We start from the raw sequence: 16,749 nt of genomic DNA on the forward strand, positions 1-16,749 counted from the left end.
TCAATTAAAGCAGCACATTAATATGGAACGTTGATTAAACCGACTTGGAACTACCTGTGCATTAAACGGTTTTACTGCATACCTGCCAGCCAATCAGAATCTAGTATTCAGACAGACCATGGAATAAATATATATATATATATGTGTGTGTGTGTGTTTTGTGTTTGAAAAAATTAGTAGTGTTTCCCTATGAATTAATATTAAATAATAGGTATTCCCAAAATGTCATTATTTTTGTACATAAAGAAGTAAATTCAAAGTTTAAAATAAAAAAACAACAAGAAATGTCCTCTTGTCCCTGCGTTTCTTTGAGGTACAAGATGGCACCTGCAATTTGAGCTGCAGCAATTTACACAGATGCATTGCTGGAGTAGCGAAGTACGGAAAGCTGGCCATAATGAAGAAGAGAGAAAGAGCGAGGGAGCGAAGGAGGACAGAAGGGAGGGATTTGTCAAGGAGATTGGGGGGTCTTACCTGATACTCTAGAGATTTAATTAGAGTAGGGGATTGTGAAAGGCAGGGAAATTTCACAGGGGCTTAGTATAGAAAGAGTGATAGAGAGAGAAAGAGAGGGAAAAGTGAATGTGCTTGAGACCAGGCAAGAGGGGCCTATAGTCTTTCCTCTCCTCTCTTCCTCCTAGACTAAATTGTTTAAATTCTATACCGTTCACTTCATTTGTTTGCTTCTGCGTTCTTTTTTTAAAAGAGTGAGAGAGGCCCCTGTGCCTTTGTGCTTTGCCTCTCTTCTCTCGCAAGCCTGTACTCCACATTCCTTCCCGTTTTGATTTTCCCTGTGTTTGCTTGTACTCCACTCACCCCTAGAAAAAGAAAAAAACTCGCTCTTTTTCCTTCCCTATTTTCCATGCCTTTGAATTAACCAACTAATTATGTCCTCTGCTTCTCTGTGCTGCTTTCTAAAAGACCTCTTTGGAGACTTTCTCTGGCACAAGGTAAATTTAGTTTAAAACCAAACCCGACTAAAGTCTTTTTGTGTGCGAATGCTTGTTAGAATTTGCCTGAGTGACTTTTGCTCTGTGCTTGATTCAGCGCAGTAAAGTTCTTTTTTTATTCTAATGACAGTGTTTTTTGCTGTGTATTTGCAGGTATTTCTTCGCTGTTTTGGCTATCCTAACAGTGTTAGGGGTCCTGAATGGACTGGTGCTGCTCCCAGTCTTATTGTCCTACTTTGGCCCTTATCCTGAGGTAAGAGGATTGCTCCCGTTAAGTTATCCTGCATAACACTTTCTCATGCCATACATAGAGCTATGCAGAGTTATTATAAATATATCTATAGAAAGCGAAATGTCTACTTTTAAATGAACCAATTTAAATGGAAAACAGATATTTTCAGATTATGTAATCCGTATGAAACATGCACGTCCTCTGTGGAGATGATGAGTCAGTGTCGTCGACTTCATCACTGCAGCCGAAAATACAGAAAACACTATCAATAAATTATTATAATGTTAAGGCAGTCTTCTTGATGTTTTTTCCCTGACGCATTCATAATCATTACTTCTGCAGTGCGCTGTGACAAGCTTTATGCATGCGCTTGAGCGCTGATAGGCTATAGGCCATTAAAGGCTCATTATTATGAATTATAATGTTTATTAATATAAACGTGCGATTAATCGACTAATTGATCAAAATGAACAACTACTAGTCGACTAGAAAAATCTTTAGTCGAGGGCAGCCCTACTTTTAACATGTGTCGCTTTTGTCACATCACGCCTGGTTAGGACGCAGTATAAATGTTTTCCTAACTCTTCTCAGTCCTAACCAACCTCCCTTCACGTTCTACAAGCACGTATCTTTCCTGTCTGTCATCACAGAGCTTGAGGCTCTCCTGTGTTTTCTGTAATCTTTTTATTTTCTACAGCCCTGAAAAGACATTTACAGGTTGAGTGCAGAGAGGGCCCGGGGGTTAATTTTTAGCAAGTCGAGGACTGGAAATGAGGAGTGACACACACTGCTACTTAGAGAATCTAAATCAGTAACTTTGCAATGGCTTTATGTTTTATGTCCTTCCTGTGCACAGATGAGTCAAACGTATATGGTAATTTATTGTTTCTCGAAGTGGTATCGAGACTATCGTTGTGCTGAAATTCAAATTACACATATCAAACTGAGTCATGGGTGTTTGAGTGGTAAGTATCTCATCTGTTTCTACAGGAGGGAAAGAACTAATGTCTGCAGTAGCTCATTCTTATTAGAGGACTGGAAAACCACCACGGCCCTCCACCCTCAAATCACTCTGGATCTAAAGTAGCATGCCAGAAAAATAATGCACACACAAGTTTAGAGCAATCACACACACTCTCTCCGCAGACCACATTGGGCCCCAGTCCCTCTCATGGGCTCCCATTGAAACGCAACTACTGTTTTTTCATCAAACAAAACCTCCTGGCCTCCGAAGATATGGAAAAAAACAAAAACGCTGGCTGTATTTTTATAGCCTTGCAGGAATAAATGTTTCCCTGACTTTGCTCTGTCAGGTCCGCTAATGTTTTGAGTCCAAACAGATCGGACGGGTTGCTCGGTGAGCTTTCATTAGGGAGAAGTGGCTTTCGTGAATGGCTCTTGGTTCTAGGACGCTTTAGAGTTCAAAGTTGAAGAACATAAAACTCTTTTATTGCTTCAGCCAGTCTGAAGGAATCGCTCTCATCCGTGGAAAAGCACACCAGTGTAAATCACTCGTCAATATGAACATTTAGTTTGGAGGCGGTGACTTTCCGAACAGTTCAACCAAGACAATGTTCATTTTTCATAGTCTGTTGATTTGTAGCTATTGATCTGTTTGATCTCTCTGCTTGTGAGTTCTGCCTTTCGTGTGATAGAGCAAGAGCCAAAGGCAAACCAAAAAGTGCAATTCAAGGAGACTTGCTTGATGAAATACAGACAAGACTAAAAATTCAAACTTTTTTTCTATCATAAGCCTAAATAATACCAGTCTGGCTTCTCTCTCCACTCTCATCCTAAACAAGTGGGGTCTGCTTGGTTAAACACTGTGGTAGCTCTTCCCTTGAACCAGACCCCAAGAATAATATACGTACATCCTTAAAACAAGATAATTTGTTAGAATTTGCCTGAGTGACTTTTGCTCTGTGCTTGATTCAGCGCAGTAAAGTTCTTTTTTTATTCTAATGACAGTGTTTTTTGCTGTGTATTTGCAGGTATTTCTTCGCTGTTTTGGCTATCCTAACAGTGTTAGGGGTCCTGAATGGACTGGTGCTGCTCCCAGTCTTATTGTCTTACTTTGGCCCATATCCTGAGGTAAGAGGATTACTCCCGTTAAGTGAAAGTGAAAGTGAAAAAGTGAAAGTGACGTGACATGTGGCCAAGTATGGTGACCCATACTCGGAATTAGTGCTCTGCATTTATCCCATCCAAAGTGCACACACACAGCAGTGAACACACACACACCGTGAACACACACCCGGAGCAGTGTGTTCCCTGTTATAACACTTTCACATACCATACATAGAGCTATGCAGAGTTAGTATAAACTCTGCTTAACATTATCTGAAAGAGTGACATTTAGGGATGCCAGTATTGCAAATTCAGATTTTACCTTTGCTGTCATCATTTGACATATTTGATACACATATTTCTAAGACCTCTAAATTATCAACATGATCCAAACTTTGCTAAAAAAAAACAACAAAAAAAAACTGTTGTACACAAACCTGCCTTTTGTCATCTGATTGACAATTTATACTTGTTTAGCCAGTAGATTTAGGTTTACTTGATTATCCATACATAATTTTTTTGAAAAATCATGTTAAAATGTAAGTATCAAACATGATACATAAGGCTTCTGAGGAATGTTTTTATGTACAGTACATCACTCAATCATCATTACATGTTTTGCCCCCACAAAAAAAAAATACTGAGCTTTGATCATAGAACTAAGCATTTAAATATCGTCTTACTAAAACATATTGGGTTACAACTGATAATTATATGCATTTTATGTAAGTAGTCTGCTATACTGTTATTAAGATCATTCATTTAAATTACAGGCTATCCGAATTTCATCTTATTGTTTGAGGTTGAGCTCCATATTCTCCATTATTATACTTTATGAGCCATAAAAGCATTTTTAAAAACACCAGTTTTAATAACACTGTTTAATGTAATCTGTAGCAAATCTGAAAACAAATATCCATTTTAATACCGTACAATATAATGTTGTGATGCCTAAATTCACTTGTAGCATTTAAAATCCTTGATTTTAGTTTATTTTTTAAATTTATTTAGACAAAATAGCATAGCATTTTAATTATCTGCCGTTTATTGGTAATTGATCATAACATCAGCATTTTTAAGTGTGGCTAAACTGTCCAAATACTTCTTAGAGCCAATTCACATATTCAAGACTAGCACTGTACTCTCCGATGATGTTAAAACTTTCCCATATCACAGGATTTGCACTAATGTCAGAGACAGCATCTTCTCAGATTTTGATTTTCATGTCCATTACACTTTTAGGTATCTCCAGTAGACGGACGAAGCCGGCTGCCCACCCCCTCTCCAGAGCCTCCCCCACAGGTGGTCCGCTTCACAATGCGACCCAGCCACACGACCCCTGGAGCAGGATCAGACTCCTCAGACTCAGAATATGGTTCCAACACTACTGTGTCTGGCATTAGCCAGGAGCTTCAGCAGTATGACCTCCAGCCCAACAGGGGGCGATCAGCCAGACTGGAGGAGGTGCGGATCGCCACAGGGGGACGACAAGGCAGTCGTCAAGTTGAACTGCCAATGTTTCCTCCTTGCTCAGTGAGTAAAGCATTTATATCAATATAAATTTGACATCAAAACAATGAACTAACATTGTTACAATGTTTTCCACAGGATGACTCTAGACAGCAGCAACCACCGCAGCATTACAGGTCCACCCATCTGCCCAGTTCTCAGGATGCTGGACCTCAAACGTCAAAGCGATACTGTAGCAGGGACCCTAAGAGGGATTTTGGAAGCGGACATCCGCCCCCCCCTCACAGGCCGCGCATGGATGCTTTTGAAACCGCTACTGAGCCAGGCCCTAACCACCGGGAACGTTCAGGAGCCCATCGCCCCCGTTCCCACAACCCCTACACTCACCCTTCCCATCCGTCCACAGGCCCCGCCTACTGTCAGCCCATCACAACGGTGACAGCCTCGGCCTCGGTGACAGTCGCCGTTCATTCGGGGATGCCCGGCCAGAGCCCCGCCTACCCCTCCAGCTATCACACTTCAGAAGATGTCTACACTGACACTCGCTTCTCTGACCCTCACGTGCCCTTTGACAAGAGCAACGACAGCTCGAAAACGGAGGGCATGGAACTGCAGGATCTAGAATATGACCCTCCCAATGTCTGTCACACAAGACCCTCCAGCTGAGGTTAGTAGAGGGGCTTCTTATACGGCTGAATTCACGTAAAATGGTCCACATCAAATCAGCAGTTTCATGCACTCTATGTATAAATAGGGTTGTCAATTGATTCAGATATTTAATAATAATATTAAATCATATCAGTATTGATAAAGTATGAATTAATTTTACTTATAACGTATATTTTAATTACATTTATTTTTATGTATATTATATATTGTCATATATATTTACACTACCATTCAAAAGTTTGGGGTCAGTAAGATTCTTGTGTGTAAAAAAAAAGCATTATATTGATCAAAAGTGACAATAAAGACATTACAATGATAATGTTACAAAATATTCGATTTCAGATAAATGCTGCTCTTTTGAAATTACTATTCTATGGTAATTAATATTCAAGAATCCTGAAAAAAAAATGAACAACAGTTTTCACAAAAAATAATGTCGTCAATTTTATTTGTATAGCACTTTTCACAATGCACAATATTTCAAAGCAGATTAACAGAAAAGCATGATGGTAATGCTTATAGTATCTTAATATCTTCATGCATTATAGTCTCATTTAGCAGATTAGAGCTATCAAGCAGCACAGATGTTTTCAACTGAAGATAATATTTCTTTAGCAGCAAATCAGCATATTAGAATGATTTCTAGGATCATGTGATACTAAAGACTGGATTAATGGCTGCATTACATTGCCATTGTAATGGCCATTACAGGAATAAATACAATTTTAAAATATATCAAAATAGAAAACCTTTATTTTAAATAATATTTCACAATATTACTGTTTTAACTGTATTTTTTATCAAATATATGCAGCCTTCGTGAGCATAAGAGACTTATTTCAAAAACATAAATAAAATCTTACCAAGCCCAAACTCAAACTGACAGTCCTAATAAAAACGATTGCTAATAACACATTTCTGTCTAATTCAGTTATGTGGATTTACTTTTGTTATTATTAATTCATTTTAATCTATTTTTAACTTCTAGTATTAACCCTGTTTCTTCACTTCTTTGTGTTCACAGTGGTTGAATGTTGAAGCTCAAACAGCCAAAGATGGGCCATCTGTCTGCCAGCATGGCAGAAACATGGTGCTGCATGGCGGGGACACTTTGACCAGCGGCGCCTTTTCGGTGCTTGACTCTGTTACTGTATAACCCTGGTGTATTTTTGTTGTACACAAATGTAAATAATGAACGAGAGTAGCTATAATTTGACCGGGGGTCGTCAGACTTGTGTGTTCCAAGTGCCCACCCATCATTTGTGTATCTGTGCCATAAGGAAACTTCATTCTTGACAAACATTTCAGCATACGGTCGTTGCTGCTTATGATATTGTTGTAATGTTTGTATAATGCTATGCAATTATTTCCTCTTAATTTTATAGAACTGTGCGTGTGAGAGTTTGAAAATGTGTTGTTGTATGCATGTATGTATGAGTATTTTTGCTTCCCGTCAGAGCCCTTAGACCCCTCAGATGCATATTAACTAACAAGAACAAACTCTAAGTGAGCTAACATAATATGTTAAATGATTTTGTGGCAGTTAAATGGATTTGCATTGCACTTACGGTACACTTCCGTTCTAAACACCAGTACAAAACTGCACAGATACATTCACTTTCAGAGGACACATTCAGGGAAAAAATTTGCAGACATATGCTAGATATGTAAAAGTTCACATTAATGTCCAGTTGTTTGTCAACAAGCATCAGATGTTTAAGCGTGTGTGTGGATGTTTGCGTTTTGTGTATATTGAAGCGTTAGAGTTTATGCTTTTTTATTTTAATTTGCTTATCACAATTCTGTGGTAGTTGGAAAAAACAAATACTGTTTAACAATGAAACACGCTATGCGTGAGACTTTAGCTACGCAGAAATGAAGAAGGAAACGAGTATTTTTGCTTCCCGTCAGAGCCCTTAGACCCCTCAGATGCATATTAACTAACAAGAACAAACTCTAAGTGACCTAACATAATATGTTAAATGATTTTGTGGCAGTTAAATGGATTTGCATTGCACTTACGGTACACTTCTGTTCTAAACACCAGTACAAAACTGCACAGATACATTCACTTTCAGAGGACACATTCAGGGAAAAAATTTTCAGACATATGCTAGATATGTAAAAGTTCACATTAATGTCCAGTTGTTTGTCAACAAGCATCAGATGTTTAAGCGTGTGTGTGGATGTTTGCGTTTTGTGTATATTGAAGCGTTAGAGTTTATGCTTTTTTATTTTAATTTGCTTATCACAATTCTGTGGTAGTTGGAAAAAACAAATACTGTTTAACAATGAAACACGCTATGCGTGAGACTTTAGCTACGCAGAAATGAAGAAGGAAACGGAGTGATTGTTGGGTGACTGTGCCTCTCTTCTCCTGTCCTCTGTACTGGAACTCTCTCTGGTCTTTTGTACCTTCATACTCCAGTTATTTACTGTAAATCGGCCATTTGTGGCCACCCTGAATTTGCTCATGATTTCAACTTTGCATTACTAAAGTAATGTAGTGTGACGGTAATTTCGGGTTTCCATTTTAGCTTTGTTTTTTTTACATTATGGCATTATTTCCTGTCATTCAATAGTGGTTTAAGCTAAAACATTACTGTTACAACTCTGATTCTGGTGGCGCAACTTTTTTCCTCGTTGTCTTTTTTGTTTGTTTGTTTTAATAAGCTAAGCTAATGAGCATTCTCAAGGTGTGCGTCGCACAATGGCTGGTCACATCGATGGTTTTTGTCGATTCGTTGACCTCCTCAATGACAAACTGCAACTACTGGCCCTAATTTAGCAAGAGCAGTTCTCTGCGCTGACCTCACCTCATAAAAATCCACAACATAACACCGTGACACTAATTGGAAGTTCCCCCTCAACTGCCAAATGGTGCATGCGAGTGCTTTAAGGGTCAAGGGTCGTGGAGCCCCCACTCTTCTGTGGCTCTGAAGCTGGCGTGTGTGTCTTTAAGAGTGTGTTTGTGTGTTGGCTGTGACCCCCTCGTCCAGATTGACTTCCTGTCAAACATATGTTTGATCTTGACGAAGACTCTGAGAGTTGTTCTGTGTGGTTTGTTTGTTGTGTTTGTGTTCTCCTTCATGTCACATTGGCAGAAATGGGAGAAAATCATGGCTGGCAACTATTGTAATGTTTATATATATAAATATATATGTATATATAAATATATATATTCTATTATTTTTTTACATTTGTTTTGCAATATTTATATTTTTGTATAATAAGATGTTGTTTTGTTCAATAATGGTCATAATGCCAGTTCTTAACAATGCAGGGATTTTTACGTCTGTCGGAAAACACTATTATTACAGTTTCTGTTACATTAATGGATTTTGATCTGTATAAAGTGCTTACTAATGTTAAATAGGAAAAAAAAGAGTATATGACATTTACCTTACAGATTCATCATAGCTCTTAGAGGATTTTAAAAGGAAAATACTCAGATTTTTTTTTTTTTTTTTTTTACAGACTGAATTACAGAATTTTTTTCCCTTGTTTTGGTGTGGATGTATGCCGTTTTCAGTTACAACGATAAATGTATGCCATATAAATTATTTATATGAAAATTTATTTTTGTAGTGTACATAGTAGTTTGTCAAGTTATTTGACAGAAGTATATTTTTAAAGAGTTTATATGTAATGCTACCGTTTTTGTGAGGACATAACTGAGAAGACATTAAGATGCACACTTTCATTGCTAATGTGTTCACGGACAACTAAAGTTCCCCTGCTACAGTGTTATATAGATGAGAGTGAGTCCAATCTGTAGATTTTGTTTTGTTTTTGGGTTTTGTGAAAAGCTAGCCATGAACGTAGAACAAATGTACTAGCTCTCTAAATAATAATGTTCAAACACTGATAGAATTCTAACAAATAAAAATATTATAACTTATTTGTCTCTTTGCTATCCTTTTAATAAATGATTCTTCAAATTGTAGCTACCTGTGTCTATTTCTTTAGCGTAACCTTATGACCTGCATGACTCAACTGTTGCATTGAGCATTAGTATTTTCATCACCTAGTGCCCAGTCATTAGGAATTTCCGCACATACGGGCCTAAAACTAACAAACCTGACTGGTTTAACTAAGCCTTCCAATCCACTGTTGGTTATGTTATGTGATTTCCCTGACCTAGCCTGTGTGCATTTCAAACAGCTCCATTTGAAGCCTAATCAATTTGCCTGAACTGTACATTAAAGTCACGAAAGTCCAACAACATTATCTCACACAGGATTTTGACTTGCTGACATCTGGCTACAGATTCAATCTCCCCCGTTCAGGCAGCCATGCTCTACTCTGCGCTCGGCTCTCTTGTATGATTCTGATTGACAGTTTTATAGACTGTGAGGAAATTGGTTGTAGTTACAATACAGCTGGTGTGCTCTAAGTAATGAAAAGGGGCATATGGCCTTAAAAACAGAGTGATGGAAACTGATTCAGGCTGCCCCCTTCTAACTCTGCTGCATGGGTGGCAGCCATTTATTATTAATACACTGGAGTTGCCAAGCTTGTTTCAATCTACTGTAACCTTTGATACACTGCAGCGACTTGCTCTCTGAATGCACGGTGGTTGGTGAAAGTGCTTTTAACACCAACAAGAGCACAACCTATATGAGCCAATCCGGACTGACATTCTAATCATGTGATGTGATGTGATCTAGGCTCAGAAATAGCGCTTTGCTGCGGTTCATTAAGATTTATTGCGAAATGAACTTTGTGCTTTTCGGTTCAAATAAATGTGTAAACGATTCCAAAAAGACCCTTTTTTGACACTAAACAGTCAAATTGGCTCATGAAATCTGTGACCTTGTGGCATTATCTGACTTTTGCAAAGAAGTTGTTATTGAAGGATGGGACATCGCAAACTATATTGAACCTGACAGCAAACCTGCAACCTTTTAGTATCATATTCATTCCACATGCAAAGAAGGCATTGACATTGAATCTTGGGGAATTATGACTGGACAGGTTTTTTTGTGTGTAAGAGACCTTCACTAACATTATAAGTGGTCTTTAAAAAGAATAAATAAAATGATGTATCAAATATTTATTTAAATACTCTCTGTTTCATTAATAAAAAAATAATGTAATATTACAACATTTAATATTTGAAATGTTTTAACCAATCAGCGAGATTTGCAATCGGTAAAAAAATAAAAAATAAAAAAAGTTTAAAAAGGAACCGTCAAGTCAGGCAATTATAGCGATGTTCACGTGGTGTTTGCATACTTTATCACAGATGAAGTGGATTAGATATTTGTAAATGCACAGATGATTTAGACATTTCCATGAAGCAACAGAAATATTTTTTTCGTTATTTACTGCCTAATAGGCCTACTGTGCCTTTATGTATAACAATAAAGTTCAACATAAGCCTATACTATTTAGAAACCAATGGAGTGGGGTCTATATTACATTTTTATTTTGATAAATATGACACAACATAACATTAATAATACAAGAATTTCTACTATTATAAAAACATGGATTTGTGAGGTGAAGGTGTCAAAATAAACACAAAACACACATTATCATTGCCATCAGTGAATCCAGCCAATTGTGAAACAGCTCTGTCATCAGGAGAACTAGTACAGCTGCTCTGGAGAAACTACATAGAAAAAACTAGCCGACTACTCTCAAATCACTCTTGTGATATTTTGATGGCATACGTAACGTCACAGTGACATGGCGTCAACGGTGTCTCAGATCAGACAACACTTATAACTGGCATGCAAAGACATCGAGCGGTTGAACATGCCTAAAGTACAGTAAGTAGTATTCAGCTGGTCATGTGATCATAACATGGCTGCCCCATTAAGGGACCCTCTCCATGTGTAATAAAACATTTTATTAGGCTACTCATATGACTGGAATCATCTCATGTGACTGTACATCATTTCAAATCATTTTATTCATCAAAAATACTCAATCATTTTTAACATGTAAAATATTTGAATGAGAAAAAAATGACTTAAGTGCATCTTTAAAAAGTGCTACATCAGCAAGCTGTGCCAAGCAGACCTCCATATTGGTTTTCCACTCCAGCAGAGTGTCCGTGTTTGTGTGTGAGAAGCATTTAGCAGTTCTATCAGCATCAGGGTCGCAGTCCCTCTCTCCAGCCTCTCAGAGCTGGAAAGCTGGGAGTCATTAATGGAGGAATTCAGAGGCCCTGAAATCACACAACTCATCACTCCTCACAAAAAAACAACAACACACAGCTAGAAAAAATAAAACAGTAGACAGACAGTAGTAGAAGAAAACGAAAAAGGTGTTTACTTTCCAGTGTTGGAAGCTGTTGAACAACTGATCAGCAATGGCAGGCTGACATTTCAATGGTAACACCCAGAGGAGCGTTACGTTACAGTGGAGCGAAGTCAAGCCTAACACAGCTTGGAGGCTTAAGTGCAGTTATCCAGTGCCAGAGAGTGATGGAATAACACATATCCTCAAGAATCAGCTAGACTCTAAGAAAAACTGGCAGGCGTGAAGGACAAAACAGCCATTGTAATGTCTAATGATGTATGCTGGTGGCGATTAAAGCAAGTAAATGAATTCATGCAACCATGTAACTATGCCAAACACATATGGACCATATGGTAGTGAAAGCAGTGATAACAAACTCTAGCATTTCAGCACCTCAAGACTAATGTTTGGAAACATGTTAACCCGTTCCATTTTTTAAAAAAAATACTGAACCATTCTGAATGTTCTAAAATACTCTATGCAAGTCTGATTCTCAAGCAAATGACTCTTATGAGCCCTTTCTTCTTAATATGTCATACATGGTCTAGTAAAGTCCGATCCTTGAACGAATGACTCTTATGAATAAGTTCTTTTGTGAATCGAAAGCATACAACACTAACAGTGAAGTTTGATTTTCGAGCAAAACAACTCGCTCGTTCTTTATAGTGAATCAAAGCATACAGCATGACTTAGTGAGCAAATGACTCGGTAGTGAGCAAATGAGCCGGTTCTCTTTTACGTGAATCAAACACATAGAGCGCAAACACTGAAGTCAGATTTTCGAGAAAAGGCTCTTATGTGCAGATTCTTTTTAGTGAATCAAAACATACAGCGTGACTAGTAAAATCTGATTCTAAAGCAAATGACTCGTATGAGCCAGTTATTTTTAGTGAATCGAAAGCATACAGTGCAAATAAGCCTGATTTCCGATCAAAAGATTAGTATGGGTCGGTTCTTGATAGTGCTTCAAAACATATGTGACTACTGAAATCTGATTCCAGAGCAACTGTCTCTTATGAAGTGGTTTGATTTTAGTGAACAAAAACATTCGACACGAACAGTGAAGTCTGATTCCCGAGCAAAAGACTCGAATGCGCTTTGTAGTGAATCAAAACCTACAGCGTGACAACGTTTCCCAGACGAATGACTCTTGTTATGAGCCGGTACTTTTTAGTGAATCAAAAAAAAAAAAGGATGAATCAGTTGGAACAGTTTATCCATTAATTTGACTTGGATGTTCTTAGAAGGGAGCTGCCTTTGTAGACAGCATCCAGCAAAGCAACTCTCGGTTTAGGAACAAAGCTTATGTTTTCATTTAAATGCTGCATACTGTAAACACTCCTCATCACTTTTGTTATAAGTAAGGCTAACTATTTTGGCAGATATAGGTATACAAATGGCTCAGCAGTTGGGCAGATGGCATGTGAATGATTACTTTGTTTACTTTGATTTAATTTCGCTTCATTTATTCCGGTATTTACATTTCTACCCCAGTGATTGTGAAGCACAAGCCAAGGCCAAGATCTCTCGTAATGCTTATACAGAACTCACTCCGCTTGACCGATTCTCTTTCTCTCTCCCTGCTTTCCAATCCCAACCACATGTTTACACTGCTGTGATGTAGATGTGTTTATTGTAAAGATGACAAACTTACGCTACATTGCCATGCAACATTTTTTCCCTCTCTCTCTCCCAGGTTTCTAAAACCCCTGCGGAGCCCTGATGTCCCCTCCCTAAAAAGCTTCCCTCTTTTGTTTAACTAGTCTGTCTTTGCCAGCAAATATGCAGCAATCTATGGAAACATATACGTCATCTAAAGGGCGAGGGAGAGAGACGTGAGTGTGAAGGTTTAGGAAAAAAGTTAAATGCTTTCATGTGTATGTGGAAGTGTTGTGTGAACACAATATTCTGCTAATTCAAATAAAATGAGGGCATCTGATTTCACAAGGCTGGGATGGATGGAGGGAAAAACTTGCTTTTTCAGCTTGAGATGCAGAGGGCCCCAAGACTGAACGAGCGGGAGGAAGAGTAATGAGGAGAGGCCTGTGTTTGTAAATAATTTGGAATTCGTTAATGTTCAGTCCATTCACAAATGGCAGTCAGATTTTCTTCTAGCATCCTGCCGTATTGATTCTGGCACAGGAACAGAGATCTAATGAGGAACAGGTGTCGAGGAGCTCACACTGAGTCAAGGGGGAGTGACTCTCCACCTCTTATTTACTCTCACTTTGTCCTCTATGTGTCTATAGCGGCCCCGAAAAGTATTTAGACACTTTGGTTGCGCTTAAAACTTTATGAATGTCATCTTATTAAAGGTGTTGTTATTGTAGATAAAATTAAACGATTAAAAATGTAATTCTTTGGTAATTGAAATCTGAATAAAACTGAAAGCTGAAACTTCAAGTAAAATATAAATATTAGCTGAAAATCGTACAATTTAAAAATAAATAAATAATAAATAAAACTTGATTGAAAATTAGAAATGTTGCCTTTGCAACTAACTGAAGTAAGTTGAAGCTGAAGTACAACAATTACTAAAGCTAAAACTGAAATAAAAATTAAAGCTATATAGAAATATTAAATAATAATAAAATAAAATAAAAATGACAAACAATATACGAGGATATTTTTTATATACTCGATATACGAGTTTACCCAAAAATGACACTGTCATCATTTATTCACCCTCATTCCAAACATTTGACTTTTTTTTATTGTCCATACAGTCAATGGTCAAAGTCAAATAAATAAATAAATATTAACTGTATAATTAATTATAATAACTGTCACAGAAGAAAGAAATTCTTACAGATTTGGAATGACATGAGGTGATGATGACGAACACATGAAACAAAATAAATGTTGACAAATGCATGACAGAACTATTAAAACTTAAAAATTTAAATGAAAACTGAAATTATAAAAATAAAAGCTAATTCAATATATATAAAACAGGGATAGTTCACCCAAATATGCCAATTTGTCATCATTTATTTACCCTTGTGTCATTCCAATCATTTATGACTTTCTTCAGCGGAACACAAAAGAATAATAATTAAAAATAATTAAAAATAATTATCAGAAGTAATTCCTACAGGTTTGGAATGACATGAGGATGAGTAAATAATTACAGATTTTTAAAACTGTTAAACTGGTAAACTGTCCCTTTAAGACAAAAAAAAAGTATTTAGACAATTTCAGATGTTAGTGGAACATGTTTATAGTTAATGTGATGAACTACATCTGTGGTAACTCTGCTAGAAAACCTGTGTGAAGCTGAGGGGAACTGACTTCATCCACTAAAAAGAACCTTGGGACCAGTTGGCTAAAAGTAATTACACATTTAATACATTTTTAAGTGTGACTTTAGTGTCCAAATACACTTTGTGGCCACTGTGTATTAGAAGTTTACTTGTTCAGTAGTTTGAATCCATATGGTGAAGAGCAAATCTTGTTGGTTTGAATGGTTAGTATAATGTGAGTAAAATGTAAAGATCATCAAAATACAAACATACAGCCCCTAAAGTGTCTCATGGATCCTGTGTCCTGTCCCTCTGTCATTACGTGGAATGCTTTGGCGTGACGTGACCGTGAGTGTGCCAAGGAAAGGAAACAGCAGCAACGGCCATCATGATTACATGCCAAAGGCGAACAGAGTAATTACTGAGAAATCAGCTTGAAACGCTGGACCTGAGAGACCACACCACACTGAGGACACAGTGTTCTTCATATTCGTGCTGACGTTTACCCACAGTGCACCTTCTGCCAAATATCCAGCATTAGCTTCTAATGATTCAACTTCACAAACACTGGGTGGAGGCATATGAACAGTCTGCCATCTATGTTCTCCATCAGCGACATTGGGATCGGTGTGGGTGTTAAACACTCTCACATAATTCTTTTTGAATTCTAGGTTGAAAACATGTGCAAGTCAAAGTCTTGGTCAGTTATTAAAGGGATGTGCACAGGCGTATCTGAAGAGCTCGTTGTGTGCCTCCCCATCCAACACCTTGAATGTGCAGTAAGAGTGATGGTGAATAATTACATTTATTACAGAGGAACTCAAGACAAACATCAAACTTAAACACAAGCCTCATAAAGGGTGAGTGCAGGGTGATAAAGAACCCCCCCCCGCCAAAAAAGATGTAAATTCATGTAACAACCATTCTAACCAAGCAACCACTGTTGCCATTTTCGTTTAGAATGTTTTAATCTAAAAAAGAAAATGGAAAAATAAAATGAGCAAATGTTTGTTGTTTGTTTTCTTTTTTTAAATAAAATGAATACTTCTATTCAGCAAGGATCAATCAATTCTGTTCTTTTGAACTTTCTGTTCATCAGAGTATCCTGAAAAAGTATGACAATTTCTGCAAAAATATTAAAGGGGGTCATAGGATGCTACATGCACTTTTACAAGTTTGAACTGAAATGTGTGTTGGCAGTGTGTGTACACAACCACCCTAAAATGGTAAAAATCCACCCAATGTTTTTTTTTTTAATCTGCTCAAATCTTTACCCCTTTCTCAAATCGAGCACAGACCCCTTTACGCATTGCAACTTTGGTAACAATAAGACATTTTTTTCATTAAAAAAAAAGAACATCTCTGTGTGCCGGGAAGGGTTATATTCCACAGCACTACTTGTCACTGAACTGTCGAGCTTTTTGTTTGAAGTGTTTGGAAACTTGTATCAGATTTTGCTAATTTAGTGTGACTGTGCAATGTGAGACAGCTCAATGGAGAGAAGCGGGACCGTGATGTCAAGAGTGCAGCCATGAATCAGGATCTGGTCGTTTTACCACTGCAAGCTGTTTCTTTCTGATTGCTCTGTCAGTCCATCTGTATTTTAAAAAAAGTGGAGGAATGTCAAAGAGTGAAGGAATGTTGCCGTAAACTGGAGGATGTTTGAGTTTACAGGTACTTTTGTTTATTTTATACAAAAAATCATTTTAGATATTTATATACATGTGTAACCCATCAGCTGAGAACCAATGAGGAGAATTGATGCATTGTAACCCAAATCTAAAGACTGCCATTACATGAGCATGAAAACACAGACCATCTCATTTACACATGGTTTAGAGATCACAGTTCACATACCCCCACCCCC

At 37.6% G+C, this 16,749-nt stretch overlaps 1 protein-coding gene across 1 annotated transcript in view; it reads left to right on the plus strand.

Moving 5' to 3' along the window:
- Window positions 1-7,258, plus strand: part of LOC107711868 (protein patched homolog 1-like) — a 74,405-nt gene extending 67,147 nt beyond the window's left edge. Inside the window, exons 21-24 of the mRNA XM_016516941.1 lie at window positions 1,104-1,203; window positions 4,492-4,782; window positions 4,858-5,386; window positions 6,413-7,258. Of these exons, the coding sequence (XP_016372427.1) occupies window positions 1,104-1,203; window positions 4,492-4,782; window positions 4,858-5,385 (919 nt within the window). The 3' untranslated portion in view covers window position 5,386; window positions 6,413-7,258. The remainder of the gene's footprint in view (window positions 1-1,103; window positions 1,204-4,491; window positions 4,783-4,857; window positions 5,387-6,412) is intronic.
- Window positions 7,259-16,749: the final 9,491 nt, after the last annotated feature.

Source organism: Sinocyclocheilus rhinocerous, unplaced genomic scaffold (genome assembly GCF_001515625.1).
Source record: "Sinocyclocheilus rhinocerous isolate Xijiao unplaced genomic scaffold, SAMN03320098_v1.1 scaffold988, whole genome shotgun sequence".
In the NCBI taxonomy this organism is placed as follows: domain Eukaryota; kingdom Metazoa; phylum Chordata; class Actinopteri; order Cypriniformes; family Cyprinidae; genus Sinocyclocheilus; species Sinocyclocheilus rhinocerous.